Genomic DNA, 21,127 nt, shown 5'->3' with positions numbered 1-21,127 from the left:
CTTCCACATCATGTCGGAAATGTGAATACGCCTGGTGATGATACACATCATAAATAATCTTCACACCCAAAAACTTAAGATTCACTTTTTCTTTTTTATAGGTATTGAAGAAAAAAAAAAGATCTGAAGTATTTCTTGTCTTCACAGTTCACACCTGCAAAGCTTGGGGATTGAAATGGTTACAACTCTTCCTCACCATTTCATTATGATTTTTTAAGACTGAGCTGGAAGAGAAACCGAGGGCCTCGGGTTCATTTCTTACACTCATAACAGGTCACCTTCCCAGATGACCCTGGCTTCAAGCTCTTTCCCAAAAAGGAGCCGACTGCAACCTCCACTGCACTCAGGTCAGAGGCTCGCTCCGGGCACAGAGCTTAATCTATTTACAGGGAAACACTGCAACAGGACTGAGATCAGGAGAAAAACAGAACCCCTAAAAAGACGGAGAGAGGGAACACTCAAACTGTCACAGAGTCGAGGCTTTTTAAATGAAAAACATTTTCTCTGCCTCTCCATAAGCATTATGCTATCCTGTTACTTTTTACGTTGTCGATTTTGTCATTTAATACAAGTAAGAAATGCAGCACCTACAAAGCTGTACGACGCAATAATACGGGTCACTTAAGTACAACTCAGCAAGAAAAACATTCCAAACGCTTATTCACGCGAAGTATGAAGAAAACATTAATCGAACCTCTGTGTCTCATATAAGCGCATATAAAGCATTAACTGTTCTGTTAGGTAGATGTGTGTGTGTGTGTGTGTGTGTTCCCTGAGTGTGTGCGTGCCTGCAGGCCCGCATTCCATCATGCATTTGGGTATATAGCCCTATAGCTTAAAGACCTTTTTAAAACACCAGCACATTCTTAATTGTACCATCAAATACAGTATGCCCATCAGAACCTGGGTGGTATGATGTCTTCAGGGTGGCATGGCTTGATTTGGTGTGGATCCAAGTCACCCACCAGTTTCTCCAGCCTGCAGCCACGGCTTCCTCTCCCCCAGCACCCGCAAGGCCTGTGGGGACCTAAGCGGACTGTTCAGACCCTAAATCAAGAATGGGAACTCCCAGGACAACAACAATCAGTATGCCTGGCTGTTTGAAGTCCTTCCCTGGCCTCCCCTGCTCACCACGCTGTGTGATATATCCTATTTTTCCACCTGTCCCACACCTCTTCTGGGACCATGACATCTCGGCCATAACTCACACAGAGGGGAGAGAGAGAAGAAGGAGTGGAGAGAGATGAGATAGAGAAAGGGGTAGGTGGAGAGAGAGGGGTAGGTGGAGAGAGGGGGGTATGTGGAGAGAGGGGGGTAGAGAGAGGTGTAGGTGGAGAGAGAGGAGGTAGAGAGAGGTGTAGGTGGAGAGAGAGGAGGTAGAGAGAGGTGTAGGTGGAGAGAGAGGAGGTAGAGAGAGGTGTAGGTGGAGAGAGAGGAGGTAGAGAGAGGTGTAGGTGGAGAGAGAGGAGGTAGAGAGAGGTGTAGGTGGAGAGAGAGGAGGTAGAGAGAGGTGTAGGTGGAGAGGGAGGAGGTAGAGAGAGGTGTAGGTGGAGAGAGAGGAGGTAGAGAGAGGTGTAGGTGGAGAGAGAGGAGGTAGAGAGAGGTGTAAGTGGAGAGAGAGGAGGTAGAGAGAGGTGTAAGTGGAGAGAGAGGAGGTAGAGAGAGGTGTAAGTGGAGAGAGAGGAGGTAGAGAGAGGTGTAAGTGGAGAGAGAGGAGGGAGAGAGAGGTGTAGGTGGAGAGAGAGGAGGGAGAGAGAGGGGTAGGTGGAGAGAGAGGTAGGTGGAGAGAGAGGAGGTAGAGATAGGGGTAGGTGGAGAGAGGGGTAGGTGGGAGGAGGCAGAGGAGAAAGAGAGATGAGGTAGAGGTGGATGGGGCAGAGGAAGTAAGAGGAGGCAGAGAGAAAGAGGGAAAAGTAGGGAGAGAGAAAGAGGGAAATTAGAGTGAGAGAGAGAAAGAGAGGAAAGAGAGGGTAAAAGAGAGGTTAATGCCTCGATTACACCCATAGCGTTATTGCGCAAAACGGTACGCGGCATCCTCGGGTTGTGTGTGCAACAAAAGTTCAACATCCACCTTCTGCTACCATTTCTGACAAGCTGTCTACACACACAGCTTGATGCAGACGTTCGAGAAATCCAACATATGCATCACACAGAACGCACTGCAACTGCCTCTGCAACGCAATGCTGCAAGGCAAAGGCGGCGCTCAGTTGGAAACGAATGTACTTCTGGTTTACCAAAATGCAACGACACTGTCGGTGGGATCGAGGCGTAAGGGGAGAAAATAGAGAGAAGGGAGAGGAGTAGGGCCGAGGTAACGAGGGGAGGAAGAGAGAAAGCGAGGGAAGCCTGAGGGCTCCAGAGCCCTGAGGGCCTATGTGTGAGACCGGGTGAGTTATAGTCAGTTGGTCTCGTGAACTCTGAGCCCCGCTGTAAATTCAGATGGGAAGCCGGTGGAGACTGCAAGATGTTGGACTGATCCACTATTGGAGCCTCCCCCCCCACCTCATCCCTCTGTTTATCACCTCTAAGCACTACCCCCGGGGACAAGCATACAGGTGGGCCGTGTGACCAGGCTGGCCTCCTAACACTCTCATTTGCCGGGTTTGGTTTCAATTTCAACCAGGCGGACCTGGTTAGAGGTTCGAACATACACAGGGGACTAGGCAACGTTTGGAGAAGCAGTCGGTCGTGATTGAAAGAGAGAGAGCCATTATCAAAATCTTTGGACAAAGTGCACTACCTCGCTAAAATATGAAAGCCACTTTGTATCAGGGCTGAAGTTTTCATTGGCCTGCTCCGCTCGCTCGCTGCGGGGGCATCGGGTCCGGACTCTCAGTTCCACTTACAGCCGCCGCGTCGGACGTTTCTCCCGCCCCGAGGTCTCTTGTTATTGGAAACACTGCGACGCCACGCACTTAAAAAAGAATGGCGGCAAGAGGGAAAAAAAAAACGCGCCGGTTCGGACTCTGAGGATTAAAGGGGAACCAATGATCCCTCTCTAGCTCAATAAGGTGAGAGGAGAGCAGGCTGAAACAATCAAGCCGTTAACTACCTCTCTCTGACTCGGGGAGGATCGCAGGCCAAGCGTCTACTGTTTGTCCCCAGCAGCAGAAGGGAAACTCGTTTGTTTCCATCTCAAAAGGTCATTCGATTACACATCCCTGTGGGATTGGAGCACAGCCTCAGAACAGGACCATACAAAGTCATCTGACCCAACTTGGAACTGGTCGTCTCAAACAAACACACTATAAATACATTGAAATATGCATTAAATATTCATCGGTGTCCATCAAAAACGGCTGAAGAATATAAACAAAGTGGTGTGATTTTGGGGCTATGGCTTCATCCGCTCCTCTCCGTTAGGACTATCGATAGCTAAAACAAGATAACTAAAGAAGCTATTTAACATTATTGGGATATAGCCTACATTTACAATGTCCCAGAGGAAGGAGTCTGGGCTCTTTAGGGAGAGAGCATCAATCATGTCATCACATTGTGCTCATGGCGGAGGAAAGAAAAGCACCATTTAGTCCAACGGTCTACTAATTGTCTGGCCCCCGGGGTTGTGGCGTTGTGGTGCGGCCCGGGAACATGCCAAGAACAGCAAGCAGGAACTAATGAACTCAGTGTAACATTCCTCTATCAGACCACTAAGCCCACTCACTCTATACGCTCTACAGTCAATATACAGTGACACCAAGCATCTTTCCTCTGCCTCCTATGGGCTTTGGGTGTCCTCCACACAGAGGGCCCTAACCTATTCTGTCCTCAGAAAACATCGCTTTGAATGTAGACAAAAGGTCAAAAGTGGCAAGAGATCGTTTATTTATTTATTGGGGGGGGGGGGCCTTTAAAAAAAAAAATGTGCAGTCAAAAAAGATTTTCCTGTGTTTTATATATATTTCCACACTAGGATGTTAGAATAATACTGTGAAAATGATGGTAATGCCCTTTTAGTGTAAGTGCTGTTTGAAAAGGCAGAAATGTCTGCCTGTTTGGACTGCCTGGTGACATCACCAGATGGTAAATGAGTTAATACACCAATAAGAAACAGAGTCCCAAACCACTCTGCCAATAACAGCAAGTTTTCCGTTTTCCCCTCCCCACTCAGACCACTCCCAGACAGTCCGAGCAAAATTGTTGCTGAAGAAATTATTCTTCGCTACAAAAGGTATTTTTATTCATTTTAGATTGAAAACAATCCCAGTAAGGTACTTAAATGTTACCCAGAAATGATTTGATATTGAGATAAAAACGGCTGCATTGGACCTTTAAAACGAATAATCAGGCGACACTGGAGTCTCTTGTGGTTACAACTAAGAAATGTATAGTTGAGATGTAGAATGTCCAGTTGAGGAAACAATGAGATCTAAATGGTCCTGCGAGAGGCGGATGATGACTATCTGGCATCCTACAACCTTTTCTCAAGTGCCTCCATCTGTAGACGAACCGGAGCGATATGCTCAGACCTGCCTTCTGCCCGCCGCCTGCCTCCTATGACAGAGCTATTTACAGCAACACAGACATTACCTCAAAGCGGATCTGATTCCAGGACAGCACTTGACTCTCTCGGCAAACGCATTAAAACAGTGCGTCAGGAAGCTCACATTCCTCCTAACCAGACCATACATTCTCACACAGTCACAGATCCACCCCCAGCAGAGCGCTTCTCCAAGGACGGCGAGACGGTTTCTGAGAGCTCACCGTGAGGTCACTTTAACCATAGACATACATCGTCTCCGTCCCAAATGACACCCTATACCCTATACGGCGCACTATTTTTGACCAAGATCTGGTCAAACGTAGTGCACTTTGTAGGTAACCCGGGTGCCATTTGGCGATGAACACTTCACTTAATTCTGTGACTCTGACCAAGGTGGTTTGGAGCACCAGTAAAGGGTACTGACCCCTGTTCCATGACTGAAATAATAGCGTGTCTGATTGATTTCACACAGTGGTTTGGAGTGGGGTGTGGCTGGTAGAACTATGCATGAACTATATACACCCTCCCCTTGTTTGGGAGAGACACACACATAATATGATAAAGAGCTTGTGTCTTACTGTAGGGCTGAAAGGTAGGGTGGACTTATCTGATTGACGCAGAGTAGGTTGCAGAAGCAATAGTAGATGTACCACACACACACACACACACACACACACACACACACCCCTCCTTACCATTCTGCTCGTCCAGCTCGTTGCCTATATCCTGACCCATCAGCTTCTGTCGGCTGATGACGGCAGCTAACGCGTCCAACCCAGCATCCTGAACTGTTCAGAGAGAGGGACAGAGAGAAAGGGGTTAACTCGTCCCTGTTCAGCATGATAGAGAGACAGACAGAAATAGAGAAAGGCTCCATAAGAGAGAGACCCATACATTATACCAGGGTTCCCCAACTGGTGGTTCGTGGGCCCAAGGGTGATTTTATTTGGCCCTCCAACTTTTCTGAGCAAAGAAATACAAATCCTGCAAAGGTAAGCGTTGATACTATGATGACAACCTGCTAAACTACACTTTTGTTTCCTCAAAAGTATATATCTACAGTGCCTTCAGAAAGTACAGCCTGAATTTAAAATGGATTCAATTTGGATTTTTTTGGGCCGCTGGCCGACACACAACACCCCTTTTTTTATTATTATTATTATTTTTTTTACATTTTATGTTAACAATTTAATTTAAAAATGAAAACTGAAATGTCTTGAGTCAAGTATTCAACACCTTTGTTATGGCAAGCCTAAATAAGTTTAGGAGTAAAAATGTGCTTAACAAGTCACATAATAAGTTGCTTGGTCTCACTCTGTGTGCAATAATAGTGTTTAACATGATTTTTGAATGACTACCTCCTCTCTGTACCCCACACATACAGATAATTGTAAGGTCCCTCAGTCAAATTTCAAACACAATTTCAAACACAGATTCAACCACAAAGACCAGGGAGGTTTTCCAAAGCCTTGCAAAGAAGGGCACCTATTTTTTTTTTTTTTTTTTAAATACATAAAAAAAATGACAATGAATATCCCTTTGAGCATGGTGAAGTTATTAATTACACTTTGGATGGTGTATCAATACACCCAGTCACTACAAAGATACAGGTGTCCTTCCTAACCCAGTTGCCAGAGAGGAAGGAAACTGCTCCAGGACTTCACCATGAGACCAATGGTGATTTTAAAACAGTTCCAGAGTTTAATGGCTGTGATAGGAGAACACTGAGGATGGATCAACAACATTGAAGTTAATTCATAATACTGTGATAAAAAAAGAAGCCTGCACAGAATACAAAGATTCCAAAACATGCATCCTGTTTACAACAAGACACTAAAGTAAAATAAATTCACTTTATGTCCTGAATACAAAGATTTATGTTTGGGGCAAATCAAACAACGCATCATACTCCTTATATTTTCAAGCGTGTTTAAGGATAAACATAAACGGAATAGAGCTCGGCACAGGCAAAATCCTAGAGGAAAACCTGGTTCAGACGGGGAGAGAAATTCACCTTTCAGCAGGACAATAACCTAAAACACAAGGCCACATACACACTGGAGTTGCTTATCAAGACATTGAATGTTCCTGAGTGGCCTAGTTACAGTTTTGACTTAAATCTACTTGAAAATCTTTGGCCGGACTTGAAAATGGCAATGATCTAGCAATGATCTACAACCGGCTTGACAAAGCTTGAAGAATAATGTACAATTGTTGTATAATCCAGGTGTGCAAAGCTTATCCAGTAATAATCACAGCTGTAATCGCTGCCAAAGGTGATTGTAACATGTATTGATGAACACTTATGCAATCAAGATATATTTGTGTTTCATTTCTCTTGCTTCTTTTGCAAATGTTGGAATCTTTTTCCCACTTTGACTGAGTATTCTGTGTAGATCATTGAACACAAAAAAAGGTGCACTTAAATTCATTTTAATCCCACCTCGTTGCACATCAAAATGTGGAAAAAGGTCAAGGGGTGTGAATACTTTCCGAAGGCACTGTATATATTTGTATTTGTTGTTGAAGTTGTTGTACATCAGACGGCAAAAACACCTAATCAGCTGTAAGGGATCTTCATTTAGGAAATCTGTTCCAAAGTATTCACACTCATTATAGAGAGAGATACGTGATCACATACAAATGTAAGCAAGGTTTAAAAATATTATGTTTCAGTGAAATACATCCGTTTGGGCTTCTTTGAAGTCAATTTGAGGTCTACAAATGATTTGTAATTGCGTTCCGCCTCCCTGAACATCCCCTCAAGAAGAAACAAAAATGGTCCCATAGCTGAATCTAGTTGATGATTCCTGCATTATACTGTTCATCAATAAACAACCCATAATAAAGAAAACCCAATTCAACTACCATACAAATACTCTAGAGCACATTATGCATCCACACAAAAATGTGTCAGATGGAGCAGCGGTGAGGTGGTAAAACTATAAAGACATGCTGAAATTCTTCTTTAATGACCCATTGGTAGAGAGGGAGAAAGGTCGTGCACTGCTTTCACAGGGCAACCATTTGGTGAGTAGGAATGACGCGATTGGGGTTCAGCACTGGGGAACAAGACTAGGGGGCAGCGTGCCACAGGTGACTCACTCGCACTTAAAACGCACACACACGCACGGCAAAGACATGCACTTATGCACAAACAAACATGCACTTATGCACCCGCGCGCGCGCGCGCACACACACACACACACACACACACACACACACACACACACACACACACACACACACACACACACACACACACACACACACACACACACACACACACACACACACACACACACACACACACACACACACACCTCAGCCTGACTTCTGTTATTCTAACTGTACAGGGTGAAAAAGGAGAGAGGGGCAGCTGAACAGTGACTGTGACAGAGACAGATACATAACTTGTGGGAAACTATCATTCTCTATCACAATTTTACAGAGTGGTGTTACTGAGTTTGTCCAGGTTTCAGTATGTGCTTCATGGGGGTTCAGGGAATTGGTGAGGAGAGAAGGCCCCTTGTCTCTGTATTTGACACTGACAACACCACAGGAATCTGGGCGACCACAGATTTGGTCGCTCACTATAGGCCCTAAACTTCCATCTGGAAATCCCAATGGGGGCTCAAAACCTTGATGTGGTTTCACTGCATCCCCACAATACTGACAAACTGACAATAGCCAGATCGCAGCCAGAACCGTAATGGAGACATAACAGGAGAGTCATGTTGAGTCAGGTGAACTGTACTTGGATCAGCCTGGATGTTGCCGTTTACAGTCCATGTGGAAACGATTTAGGAACAGGGAGAGGCAGGGTAAACGAATCTGCCGAATGTGAGTTAGTGTGTTCACCTCATCCTGTGACAGTGTGGATTTAGTTATCATATTGTAGCCTCGAGGAGGACCGCCACCTCTGTGTTTCCTACCAGAGGCACTGATCACAGGTCAGTTTTGCATCCCACTCCTCTAATGGGTAAAGTTAGGACTCTGAAGGTACAAGCTAATCCTAGATCTGATCAGGGGTCTATTCAGAATCAGTGATGTGAAACGTTCTGACCGTTGCAGAAAGATATACAATGAATAGAGCTGACGACACCCCCTAGTCCACCCGATAGTTCTACAGCCTTACACTTCGATCTGACCGTGGTGTGACCTTACCTTCGATGATGTGCTGCTGCTGCTGTTTGATGGCGGAGAAGCCCAGGCCCCTGGTCTCCTCTGGCTCGTGGACCAGCCAGGGGTTGACCGCGGCCCCCCCTTCTGCCCCCGACCCAGCCATCAGGGTCGACCTGGGGAATGTCACACAACAACATGATCAGCATGCCAAGGGTGTAGCGAACGCACTCCCTGTGCCTGTCAATCACCTGACCGGGACACGCGTCCGAACAACTGACACGCGCCGTCAACCCTCGGCTCCGCAAACAAACAGGGTACAACGGACACGTGTGCAAACTCTGTAGCAAGCGGTTACATCTGTAACACTCGTGTTACACATCTGATGTTGCCTTTTGTAACATGTCCTTCCCTTCAGAACCCTTCAGATGAGACAAGGCTTATTTATTTTCTTGTTTGGTTTTTACGTTCTGAACAAGGAAGCAGATATGTTTTTGTTGCTTTAAAAAAAAAAAAAAAAACTAGGACCGGCTTGTTCGACATGTAAACACTGCATGCTAATCATACACAGCCACAGTCGAGTTTCACTCTGACTGACACACACACAAACAGACCAGAGTGCTCTTGTTGTGTTGTGTAGCGCTTTACACTGTTGTGTGGTTTCGAGCTATTTTTCTGGTAATGGGAAAAAGCTGTCTGAGGCTGCCTCAGACCCTGAGGTTGTGTTGCAGTGAAGTGTCAAGGTCTCTGTTAGCACAGATAGATCAGTCCCGTCCGTCAAGACAGTGTCACCTACTGGTCAGACCCAGGTCCAGCAATTCCCCTCAGACAGAGCTGACTGGACAGACTGGAGGACTGGCATTGGGTGTCAGGGGACCTTGGGGGACAGCCATGTTCTGTCAGGGAAATTAGGATTGTGGCCATTGGCTGTCAGAAGTAGGCACTTTACAAAATCTCCTCCACCTCCTTTAACAAAGCCCATTTACTACAATATTATACAGCTCATCAAATCCTTGTGGTACACTATGTTGAAAAGAATGAAAAAATATGTCATTGTAGATATGATTCCAGGCTCATAACAAACCACAATGTCACCAGGTAAAGTAATGGTGTGATCAGAAACCTCAAATAGGTATACTTGTGGACATTGTGAAGTTCCTCTCCTCAAGCTGGTATTGGACAGGACAGGTTGTACAAACTTGGCGCTCAAAGTTGGTTGTGATGTGTGTCAAGCATGGCGCCATGACGCCACCTCCTTCCTTCCTCTTTCCGGGGGCGAGTGTGAAATTTGAAGCATCCCAACTCCCTCTCTTTACTCCTTGGCCCAGCTTACTTAGCAGCGGCGGCCGGGGCGAGACAAGGAGGCCGGCAGCCAGCGCTAAGCTAATCTTTCTGACATGTTTGGTAACTATCCTACCGCGTGGCGGATCTCCACTTCCTTCCGACTGTGTGAAGATTAAAGCTTATCCAATTAACCGCCCACTGGGGCCCGCCAACTTAATCAGGCATCTCTGGGCAGCCCGTATCACACTCCACCGCCGCCGAGGACCCGATAGACAGACAGGCCTCTGAGGCTCTAACTCGGACAGGGCCAATTTAACTAATTTCGACTTGTTGCAGGAGTGATCAAATATAAAGTCTCTTCATGTAGACTTGTGGTGTCTCTCTTGTTGTGATGTGTGTTATGTCCTCTTTATTTTTACAAATTTTATCCCAGCCCCCGTCAGGAGGCCTTTTGCCTTTTGGTAGGCCGACATTGTAAATAAGAATTTGTTCTAAACTGACTTGCCTAGTTAAATAAAGGTTAAAAGCATTAAATATAAGGAGAGATTGATGAAGGGAAAAGGAGCAGTAAGGGGCTGGGGGGTGTTCCAAAGGGGTCAGGGGTGCAGTGAGCCTTCAAAATGGAGGTGCCGTGTCCCTTCTTTGCTTGATTAGAGGCTACTCTCTCTCTCTCTAATGTATTGTTTCACGAATAAAATAAGCCCCCTTATCCCGGACCAACCCCTCTCCTCGAAAAAAATAGAACAGCTTAGGTTATCCAAGCAAGGCTAATACCCACCCACCCAAAAGACCACACACCAAGTGCCTATCTACCCACCCCCTCTCAAATCATCCACCCACCCCACATCAGCATCAAAGTACAGAATACACTGTACATCAAAATACAGTACCAGTCAAAAGTTTGGACACACCTACTCATTCAAGGGTTTCTTTATCTGTACTATTTTCTACATTGTAGAATAACAGTGAAAGACGTCAAAACTATGAAATAACACATACGGAATCATGTAGTATCCCAAAAAGTGTTACAAATCAAAACATATTTGAAATTCTTCAAAGTAGCCACCATTTGCCTTGATGACAGCTTTACACACTCTTGGCCTCCTCTCAACCAGCTTCACCTGGAATGCTTTTCCAACAGTCTTGAAGGAGTTCCCACATATGCTGAGCACTTATTGTCTGCTTTTCCTTCACTCTGCAGTCCAACTCATCCCAAACCATCTCAATCGGGTTGAGGTCGGGTGATTGTGGAGGCCAGGTCATCTGATGCAGCACTTCATCACTCTCCTTCATGATCAAATACCCCTTACACAGTCTGGAGGTGTTTTGGGTCGATGTCCTGTTGAAAAACAAATGATAGTCCCACTAAGCGCAAACCAGATGGAATGGCGTATAGGTGCAGAATGTTGTGGTAGACATGCTGGTTAAGTATGCCTTGAATTCTAAATAAATTACAGACAGTGTCACCAGCAAAGCACCCCCACACCATCACACCTCTTCCTCCAAGCTTCACGGTGGGAACCACACATGCGGAGATCCTCCGTTCACCTACTCTGCGTCTCACAAAGACACTGCGGTTGGAACCACAAATCTAACATTTGGACTCATCAGACCAAAGGACAGATTTCCACCCGTCTAATGTTGATTGCTTGTGTTTCTTGGCCCAAGGAAGTCTCTTGTTATTATTGGTGTAGTAGTGATTTCTTGCAGCAATTCGACCATGAAGGCCTGATTCACGCAGTCTCCTGTGAACAGTTGATATTGAGATGTGACTGTTACTTGAACTCTGTAAGCATTTATTTGGGCTGCAATTTCTGAGGCTGAGGCATAACTAATGAACTTGTCCTCTACAGCAGAGGTAACTCGGAGTCTTCCTTTCCTGTGACGGCCCTCATGAGAGACAGTTTCATCATAGCACTTGGTTTTTGCAACTGCACTTGAAGAAACTTTTAAAAATTATTGAAGTTTTCTGGATTAACTGACCTTCATGTCTTAAAGTAAAGGTGGACTGTCGTTTCTTTTTTCTTATTTGAGCTGTTCTTGCCATAATATGGACTTGGTCTTTTACCAAATAGGGCTATCTTCTGTATACCACCCCTACCTTGTCATAACACAACTGATTGGCTCAAAATCATTAAGAAGGAAAGAAAAGCATTCCAGGTGAAGCTGGTTGAGAGAATGCCAAGTGTGCAAAGCTGTCATTTTTTTTTTGATTGAACCTATATTTAGGCAAGTCAGTTAAGAACAAATTCTTATTTACAATGACAGCCTAGGAACAGTGGGTTAACTGCCTTGTTCAGGGGCAGAATTACAGATTTTTACCTTGTCAGCTCGGGGATTTGATCAAGCAACCTTTCGGTTACTGGCCCAACTCTCTAACCACTAGGCTACCTGCCGTCATCAAGGCAAAGGGTGGCTACTTTGAAGAAGAAAAAATATCAAATATATTTTGATTTTTTAAAAACACTTTTTGGGTTACTACATGATTCCATATGTGTTATTTAATATTTTGTATGTCTTTCGCTATTATTCCACAATGTAAAAAATAGTAAAAATAAAGAAAAACCCTGGAATGAGTAGGTGTGTCCAAACATTTGACTGGTACTGTATATTTTCCCGGGGAAACTTGAAACGGTAAGATCACAAGAGTAAGATCAACTGTGTAATTCATTAGTTGCCATTTGATTTAGTTATGGGCCACCAATGTTTGTAATTGGCTGTGGGATCTATAAAAAGATAAAAGCAAGCGTTCCCTTCCCTCCCCGCTTTCAGCCCCTAAGTGGATTAATCCAAACAAGAAAGTCCGTAAAACACGTATAAACGGAGCAGTCTCAGATCAGACTGATAAGAAAATAGTTAACGTTTCTAAAGTCTGCTCATTTGATCAATCGATGACTGATCCTGAGTTTTACCTCACTTTTACCACACACGGCCATTCCACTATTACTTGAAGGCAAATTGAAAACCTCTGTATTATCCCTGTTGCGTGTGCGTTATTAAAAGAACACGATCCTGTCAAATGAATGGAGTTTGACCCTCATTTAATTTCATACAAAACATACTCAAAACCTGACAGCGGAAGTCCATGCCATTACCACTGAGTGAGCGTCATTCATTTCACCTCCTGGCTGTCCAAATATATGTCACCTGGGATGGAGCAGGTCATGCCCGATGCTAAGTAATGACCATTTTCCAAAGTGTTTTCCTAAGCTCCTGTACAGAGCTGTCACTACAATTAAGAATAATATGAGAATACAGGATATAGCCGGTGGCGTCCAGTGCTTTGATTGGTCCACTGGCAGATGAGGATGACAGGATGAGGATATGAGCTCAGCGGAGAGTGATAAACTATAAACTCTAAAAGCTTGGGTTGCACATCCGACCCCTTTAATTTTTTCACTGAGCCTCAGTGTACCAGTTTCGGGAAGTGCCAAGCGTGTGATCACCAGTGCAAGGCAAGCAAAGCCTCTTGATGAATGAGAAACTGAGCGGTGTAGAAGTTAACTGCCCTGCACCGGGCCCCAATATGGCAGACTAGACTTCCAAAGGCGTCCAATGGGCTCAGGCAAAAGGTCGTACGGAAGCCCAAAGACTTCCTTTGCACACAAAGTTAGTGGCCGTGGATCCGTTAGACCCTTTAGACACATCTGGGCTGAGACAAAGTCAAGACTGGGATTAATTGGCAGCACTAGCAGATAGAAAGAGATAGTTCTCCGCAGGCAGGACGGGCTTTAGTGCATCACCAATTGCCTATGACTGCTGTTCAGGTTCTGGTCCATTTACATTCACTTACAATGAGTGGCGTATGCTAAAAGGAGACTTAATGAGCTGTGTGTGTGTGTGTGTGTGTGTGTGTGTGTGTGTGTGTGTGTGTGTGTGTGTGTGTGTGTGTGTGTGTGTGTGTATAAATGACTTATACTTAACGAGCTGTGTGTGTGTAAATGACTTGTACTTAATGAACTGTAAGAGGGAGAAATACCTCGAGGGCTCTGGCTGTGTAACGTCACCCTTGAACATGGCATTTAGCTGCTTGTCCCTGGTGACCAGGTCGTCAACAAGGTTCTGTCTCCGATCGGCTTCCGACTGCATTCTGGAAGGGCGGTTGTATTAAGGTCGAGATTATGGTAAAGAAAATACACAATTTAGACCCCACAACATGATTAACAAGAAAATTGACTATTATTTTACTAACATTCATCTATAAAGTAACAGACAATGCAAATCACAGATTTTCATTGCAGAGTGTGAAGGATTGATGCAATTTCTTACAAAACACTGCCCTCTACAGGACCTTTACATACAGGACCTTCACATACAACTACTATGCAGTGTCATGAATGTGAAACCAAACCGGTTTGGGGCACTGTGCTGCGTGTCATCAGTCACATGACCAGGAGGACCAGTGATCATGTGGTGAAAGGAAGGATACATGCGCCGGGAGGACGAGACTCGGAGCAAACTCTCTCTGAGCTGGTTGATGTTCTGTTTCAGTTTCTGTAGCGACGCTCGCAGTGTCATGTTCATCTGGACAGACAAATAAACACTTCTACAATCAATTCCTAAGCATGAAATACAGTAGCTACAGTGCCTTTAGAAAGTATTCACACTCCTTTACTTTTCCCACATTTTGTTGTGTTACAACCTGAATTTAAAATGGATTCAATTGAGATTTTGTGCCCCGTAATGTCAATGTGGAATTTTGTTTGTAGAAAATGTTAGCAATTAATACACAATGAAAAGCTGAAATGTCTTTAGTCAACAAGTATTCAACCCCTTTGTTATAGCAAGCCTAAATATGTTCAGGAGTAGAAATGTGCTTAACAAATCGCAGAATAAGTTGCATGTACTATTTCACTGTTCAATAAAAGTGGTTAACATGATTTTTTTATAACTACCTCATCTCTGTACCCCACACATACAATTATCTGTAAGGTCCCTCAATCGAATAGTGAATTTGAAGCACAGATTCATCCACATAGACCAGGGAGGTTTTTCAATGCCTCGCAAAGAAGGGTACCGATTGATAGATGTGTACAACTTTAAAAAGTAGACGCTGAATATCCCTTTGAGTGTGTTGAAGTGGTTAATTAGGCTTTGGATGGTGTATCAATACACAAGTCACTACAAAGATACTGGTGTCCTTCCTAACTCAGTTGCCAGAGAGGAAGGAAACCATTCAGGGATTTCACCATGAGGCCAATGTTGATTTTAAAACAGTTAGAGTTTATGGTTGTGATATGAGAAAACTGAGGATGCATCAACATTGTAGTTACTCCACAATACTGACATAAATTACAGAGTGAAATAAGGCATCCAATTTGCAACAAGGCACTTAATACTGCAACAAAATGTGCCAAAGAAGTTAACTTTTTGTCCTGAATGGAAAGCATTATGTTTGGGGAAAATCCAACACAACATATCACTGAGTACCACTCTTGGCTGCATCATGTTATGGGTATGCTTGTCATCGGCAGGGACTAAAGGATAAAAAGAAACGGAATACATCTATAATCACAGGCAAAATCCTATAGATAAACCTGGGTCAGTCTGCTTTCCACCAGACACTGGGAGATTAATTCACCTTTCAGCAGGACAATAACCTAAAACACAAGGCTAAATATACACTGGAGTTGCTTACCAAGACCACATTGAATGTTCCTGGTTGGCCTAGTTACAGTTTTCAGATAAATCGTCTTGAAAATCTATGGCAAGACTTAAAAATGTCTGTCTAGCAATAATCAACATTCAACTTGACAGAGCTTGAAGAATTTTTAAAAGAATAATGGGCAAATATTGTACAATCCAGGTGTGCAAAGATCTTAGAGACGTTTCCAAAAAGACTGCAAACGGTGCTTCTACAAAGTATTGAATCAGGGGTTTGAAAACATACGTAAATTATATAATTCTGTATTTCATTTTTTTTAAATTGCCAACATTTCTAAAAACATGTTTTCACTGTTATTATGAGGTATTATGTGTATAGTAGATGGTTGAGGGAAAAAATCTATTCAATACATTTTGAATTCAGGCTGCAACACAACAAAATGTGGAATAGGTAAAGGGGTATGAATACTTCCTGAAGACACTGCTATATACTTTTGAGGAAACAAATGTGTTGTTTAGCAGTTTGTCATCATAGTTTCAAACGCTTACCTTTGCAGGATTCCCTCTTGTCCTCTGTTGTCTGTTTCTTTCATGAATGTTCTCTGCAATTTCTTGAACAAGGCGGCAAGTGGCATCATAATTCTGTAACCTATAAAACCAGGTTGGTATCAAATTATCGTGAGTATGGTTGTTTATTTGGTTAAAATATTTACTGTATGAACCACTATAATAAAGCCAGTTCCAAAGAAGATGCTGCAAATCTTCAAGGTATAATAATAACAACAAACAATACAATTGTAGACAAATTCATTTGGGCTGATTGAGTGTGGCCAGCTTTGTCTCAAGTTTAGACTAACTGTCATTCAGCACTGGAGCTGTGTCATTTGAGTTATTGGTGGTACTCAATCTAAATCACAAGATCTTTCTGTTTGAGCTCACGCTTGAGATGTCATCATGTGACGACAATTTGTTCCTCATCATAGCTACCCGTAACGTTAGATACATCAGCTAGCTAGCTAGTTAGCTTCTTAAGTCATAACCCTGCATACAGTATATTGTTTTCAGCGAAAGTGCATTGTAATTAATTTCGTGTGAACTATCATGGGAATAAAAATATAACGTATCGAGTCAAGTCGTTGCTAGCTATTTCTTTTTAAAAGTAGCTGTTTAAAGTGACACGAGTTACTGTTACTGTAGCTAACGTTAACTATCTAGCTAATAACACAAATATATGTTTGAAGACGTATTTCTATATTTTATCCAAATGCCATCTTAAATATACTCATAGTTTCCACCTTAAAAGCTGCTTACCAGGGATCTTGAGACATGTTAACCACTTATAATTGATGAATGTGTCGATATTTACTCCATAAATTGTCTGATAAGTTGGGAGCACTTCCTGTTTGTGTGTGACGTCAGGACGGTGTCCTGTGAGCAACAAACTTTCAGCCGTGATTCTTTTACTGCAGTCCTTCTCAAATAGTGGGGCGCGCTCCACTGAGGGGGCTCGGAGCGATGCCAGGGGGGGGGGTGGCCCCGGGGAAGCAGGAGAAATGAAGTGCAGATAAGACACCACGGAAAAAATATTTAACAAGGATGAAAAGAAAGGTGGAGAGAGACGGAGATAATGAGACAAACGTAAGTCGACCGAAAGCTAAGACGAGGAAATACACTGCTCAAAAAAATAAAGGGAACACTAAAATAACACATCCTAGATCTGAATGAATGAAATATTCTTATTAAATACTTTTTTCTTTACATAGTTGAATGTGCTGACAATAAAATCACACAAAAAGTATCAATGGAAATCAAATTTATCAACCCATGGAGCTCTGGATTTGGGTCACACTCAAAATTAAAGTGGAAAACCACACGACAGGCTGATCCAACTTTGATGTAATGTCCTTAAAACAAGTCAAAATGAGGCTCAGTAGTGTGTGTGGCCTCCACGTGCCTGTAGGACCTCCCTACAACGCCTGGGCATGCTCCTGATGAGGTGGCGGATGGTCTCCTGAGGGATCTCCTTCCAGACCTGGACTAAAGCATCCACCAATTCCTGGACAGTCGTTGGTGGATGGAGCGAGACATGATGTCCCAGATGTGCTCAATTGGATTCAGGTCTGAGGAACGGGCGGGCCAGTCCATAGCATCAATGCCTTCCTCTTGCAGGAACTGCTGACACACTGCAGCCACATGAGGTCTAGCATTGTCTTGCATTAGGAGGAACCCAGGGCCAACCGCACCAGCATATGGTATCACAAGGGGTCTGAGGATCTCATCTCAGTACCTAATAGCAGTCAGGCTACCTCTGGCGAGCACATGGAGGGCTGTGCGGCCCCCCAAAGAAATGCCACCCCACACCATGACTGACCCAACACCAAACCGGTCATGCTGGAGGATGTTGCAGGCAGCAGAACGTTCTCCACGGTGTCTCCAGACTGTCACGTCTGTCACATGTGCTCAGTGTGAACCTGCTTTCATCTGTGAAGAGCACAGGGCGCCAGCGGCGAATTTGCCAATCTTGGTATTCTCTGGCAAATGAAAAACGTCCTGCACGGTGTTGGGCTGTAAGCACAACCCCCACCTTTTGACGTCGGGCCCTCATACCACCCTCATGGAGTCTGTTTCTGACCGTTTGAGCAGACACATGCACGTTTGTGGCCTGCTGGAGGTCATTTTGCAGGGCTCTGGCAGTGCTCCTCCTGCTCCTCCTTGCACAAAGGCGGAGGTAGCAGTCCTGCTGCTGGGTTGTTGCCTTCCTACGGCCTCCTCCACGTCTCCTGATGTACTGGCCTGTCTCCTGGTAGCGCCTCCATGCTCTGGACACTACGCTGACAGACAAAGCAAACTTTCTTGCCACAGCTCGCATTGATGTGCCATCCTGGATGAGCTGCACTACCTGAGCCACTTGTGTGTGTTGTAGACTCCGTCTCATGCTACCACTAGAGTGAAAGCACCACCAGCATTCAAAAGTGACCAAAACATCAGCCAGGAAGCATAGGAGCTGAGAAGTGGTCTGTGGTCCCCACCTGCAGAACCACTCCTTTATTGGGGGTGTCTTGCTAATTCTCTATAATTTCCACCTGTTGTCTATTGCATTTGCACAACAGCATGTGAAATATATTGTCAATCAGTGTTGCTTCCTAAGTGGACAATTTGATTTCACAGAAGTGTGATTGACTTGGAGTTACATTGTGTTGTTTAAGTGTTCCCTTTATTTTTTGAGCAGTGTATGACGAAGCTTCACTGTGACTACGGTGGGGGACGAGGAAAGACCGGTATGTTTACTGTGTCTAAAAATGTTGGCAGCGGACAGCATGAAGCCAAATAAATGAAGGCGTCACTTAAAGACATTACACCTCAATCACGCTGATAAGCCACTTGAGTTTTTTTCTGCGAAAACGTGCCGAATATTGCCAACAATCGTCCCGCTTTGTGAATCCTACTTCAGTAAACCATCGAGCACTGTTAGCATCATATAAGGTGGCGTACCAAATTGCTCAGTGCAACAACCCCACTCCATAGCAGAGGAGCTGATACTGCCTGCGGCATTAGACCTGGTCTCTGTCATGCTGGATGACGCAAGTGCTGCAAAAATAAAAGTACTTCCCTGAAAACAGATCCCAATATGACTGGGTGAGAGATCCTTTCAATGCACCTGCTCCAACTGGTTTCAGCTCTGCAGAGGAGGACCAGTTCATTGATATGACATCTGACTCCACATTGAGACTGAGGTTCACATCACAGACACTGAGTGAATTCTGGCTGAGTGTAGAGAGGCAGTATCCACTCTTAGGGCAGAGGGCCATGGGCATTCTTCTTCCTTTTGCAACATCTTATCTTTGTGAGACTGGCTTCTCTGCTGTTGCTGCACTGAAGACCAAGTACAGGTCCCAGCTAAACATTGAGCAGGAGCTGAGAGTTGCAGTATCATGGTTCAAACCCCTCTTCGAAAAGCTGTGCTCAGCAAAACGTGCCCATTGTTGCCATTAATCCTGACTTCCTCATTTTGATTTTTTTTTAAATCTGCAGAAATTGTTTTATTCATTTTTGTTTTATAGGTCAAAGTGTTTCATATATTGTGCTCCTGAGTTATTGTTGCTGATCAATTTGAATGTATTATTTATTGATTATATTTCATTTTCTTTTTCAGTATCAAATACAATGGATGCAATGTTATGCAGAGGTGTACTTATAACAATTTTATAGACAAATGATACTATTTACAGTCGCGGCGGAGAGTTGGGGGCGCAAAATGTTTACTTCTTCCTAGGGGGGGCGTAACAGAATTGAGAAGCACTGGTTTACTGTAACCTTGATGTTGCTTTGATGAGAAGCTGATCAAATGAATCCAAATCAAATCAATTGGAATGTTGCTCTCTGACAGAGCTGCTGGTGTCCAAACCAAATGTTAATTCACAGTTTACAAATCTTCCATCCAGTCTCTGTCACTGTGTTGATGTGTAACTACCCTCATCCATTCATAAAATAAAAAAATAAAAAAGACAATATCCAAATAATTTATATTAAATATTATGACTTCACTTGTTTCTATTTATTTATAGAGCTGCGGCTGTGTGGCCTTGGCGATAGCCAGCAATGTAATTATTTTTGTTTTGGTGGAATAAAGGTCAATAAAGGTCGACATAACCACTGCTCGTGTTTTGTTGTTTTTGAAATCTGGAAAATGTCAACATTACCTCACGTTGCCCCCTGTTTGTCTAGTGATATGGAAGTCCTTATTGTAACATTATGTTAGGATTATGACCACTACTAGTATGAACATACTGTAGGCTACTACTCCTTCAATCATCAAGATAGGCACTGAGTTTGTTTTTCCTCAACATGTATGCCCCCATGTAAATGGATCTATTTACAGAGGTTTCTTTGTTTCATAGCAAAACAATGTGTGTTTTGATCGAAACAATATCTGTTGTGTGAAATGATGACCTTTGCTAATTCTAGGAATAGAGGCGCTCATTTGGCACGCCCATGTTTTCCTATAAAACAGTTTCATAGAGCCATGTTCCTCCAGGAAAAGGGAAAGGAAAATGCATTCAACTGAGATGGGTCTTCCGCATTTAACCCAACCCCTCTGAAAAGACTTAGAAAGTAAAATCATCTTTAATGTTTTTTTTGCTAAATACTGCCATAAACATGTAAATTAACAAGAAAATATCAACCCATGCAAACCCAGATACCAGATACAATAGCAGATAAACCCAGGAAGACAAACTGGTTAAAAGTAGGATACATGCTTTGTGAGAACACTCAAGTCTGCATCGTCATGATTTTCATACATATTTTGATATGTCTAAGTGTGTATGAAAATAATAGCGTAGCCATTCACTGCCCATATATGGCCGTATAGACTGTCCTTTACACAGTAGCCTATTATCAAATGAAACAATAATCTGCCACTTCAGTGATGTTTTGATTTCATTGCCCTAGTTCATTCGTTGCTGTCCGCTGGTGTTGGAAGTCGAAGAAAGGAGGCATTCCTTGTCGGCACAGTAATGGAACTTAAGTCAGAGGAATTTTCCACTCAGAATAAACAAAAACACTGTAAACAAACCCATATCACATTCTGTGCTGGTCACCTGACCAACTGACAACTGTGTATGAAACCTACA

The 21,127-nt window shown here is 43.7% G+C and overlaps 1 protein-coding gene across 1 annotated transcript in view; it reads right to left on the bottom strand.

The window, feature by feature from the left end:
• Positions 1 to 16,919, bottom strand: part of LOC135523952 (syntaxin-8-like) — a 47,160-nt gene extending 30,241 nt beyond the window's left edge. The window contains exons 1-6 of the mRNA XM_064950992.1: positions 16,806 to 16,919; positions 16,044 to 16,143; positions 14,320 to 14,414; positions 13,870 to 13,980; positions 8,652 to 8,782; positions 5,180 to 5,272 (exon numbers count right to left, since the gene is read on the bottom strand). Of these exons, the coding sequence (XP_064807064.1) occupies positions 5,180 to 5,272; positions 8,652 to 8,782; positions 13,870 to 13,980; positions 14,320 to 14,414; positions 16,044 to 16,143; positions 16,806 to 16,822 (547 nt within the window). The 5' untranslated portion in view covers positions 16,823 to 16,919. The remainder of the gene's footprint in view (positions 1 to 5,179; positions 5,273 to 8,651; positions 8,783 to 13,869; positions 13,981 to 14,319; positions 14,415 to 16,043; positions 16,144 to 16,805) is intronic.
• Positions 16,920 to 21,127: the final 4,208 nt, after the last annotated feature.

Source organism: Oncorhynchus masou, chromosome 4 (genome assembly GCF_036934945.1).
Source record: "Oncorhynchus masou masou isolate Uvic2021 chromosome 4, UVic_Omas_1.1, whole genome shotgun sequence".
Taxonomy (NCBI): domain Eukaryota; kingdom Metazoa; phylum Chordata; class Actinopteri; order Salmoniformes; family Salmonidae; genus Oncorhynchus; species Oncorhynchus masou.
This window is presented reverse-complemented; position numbering and strand designations above follow the sequence as displayed.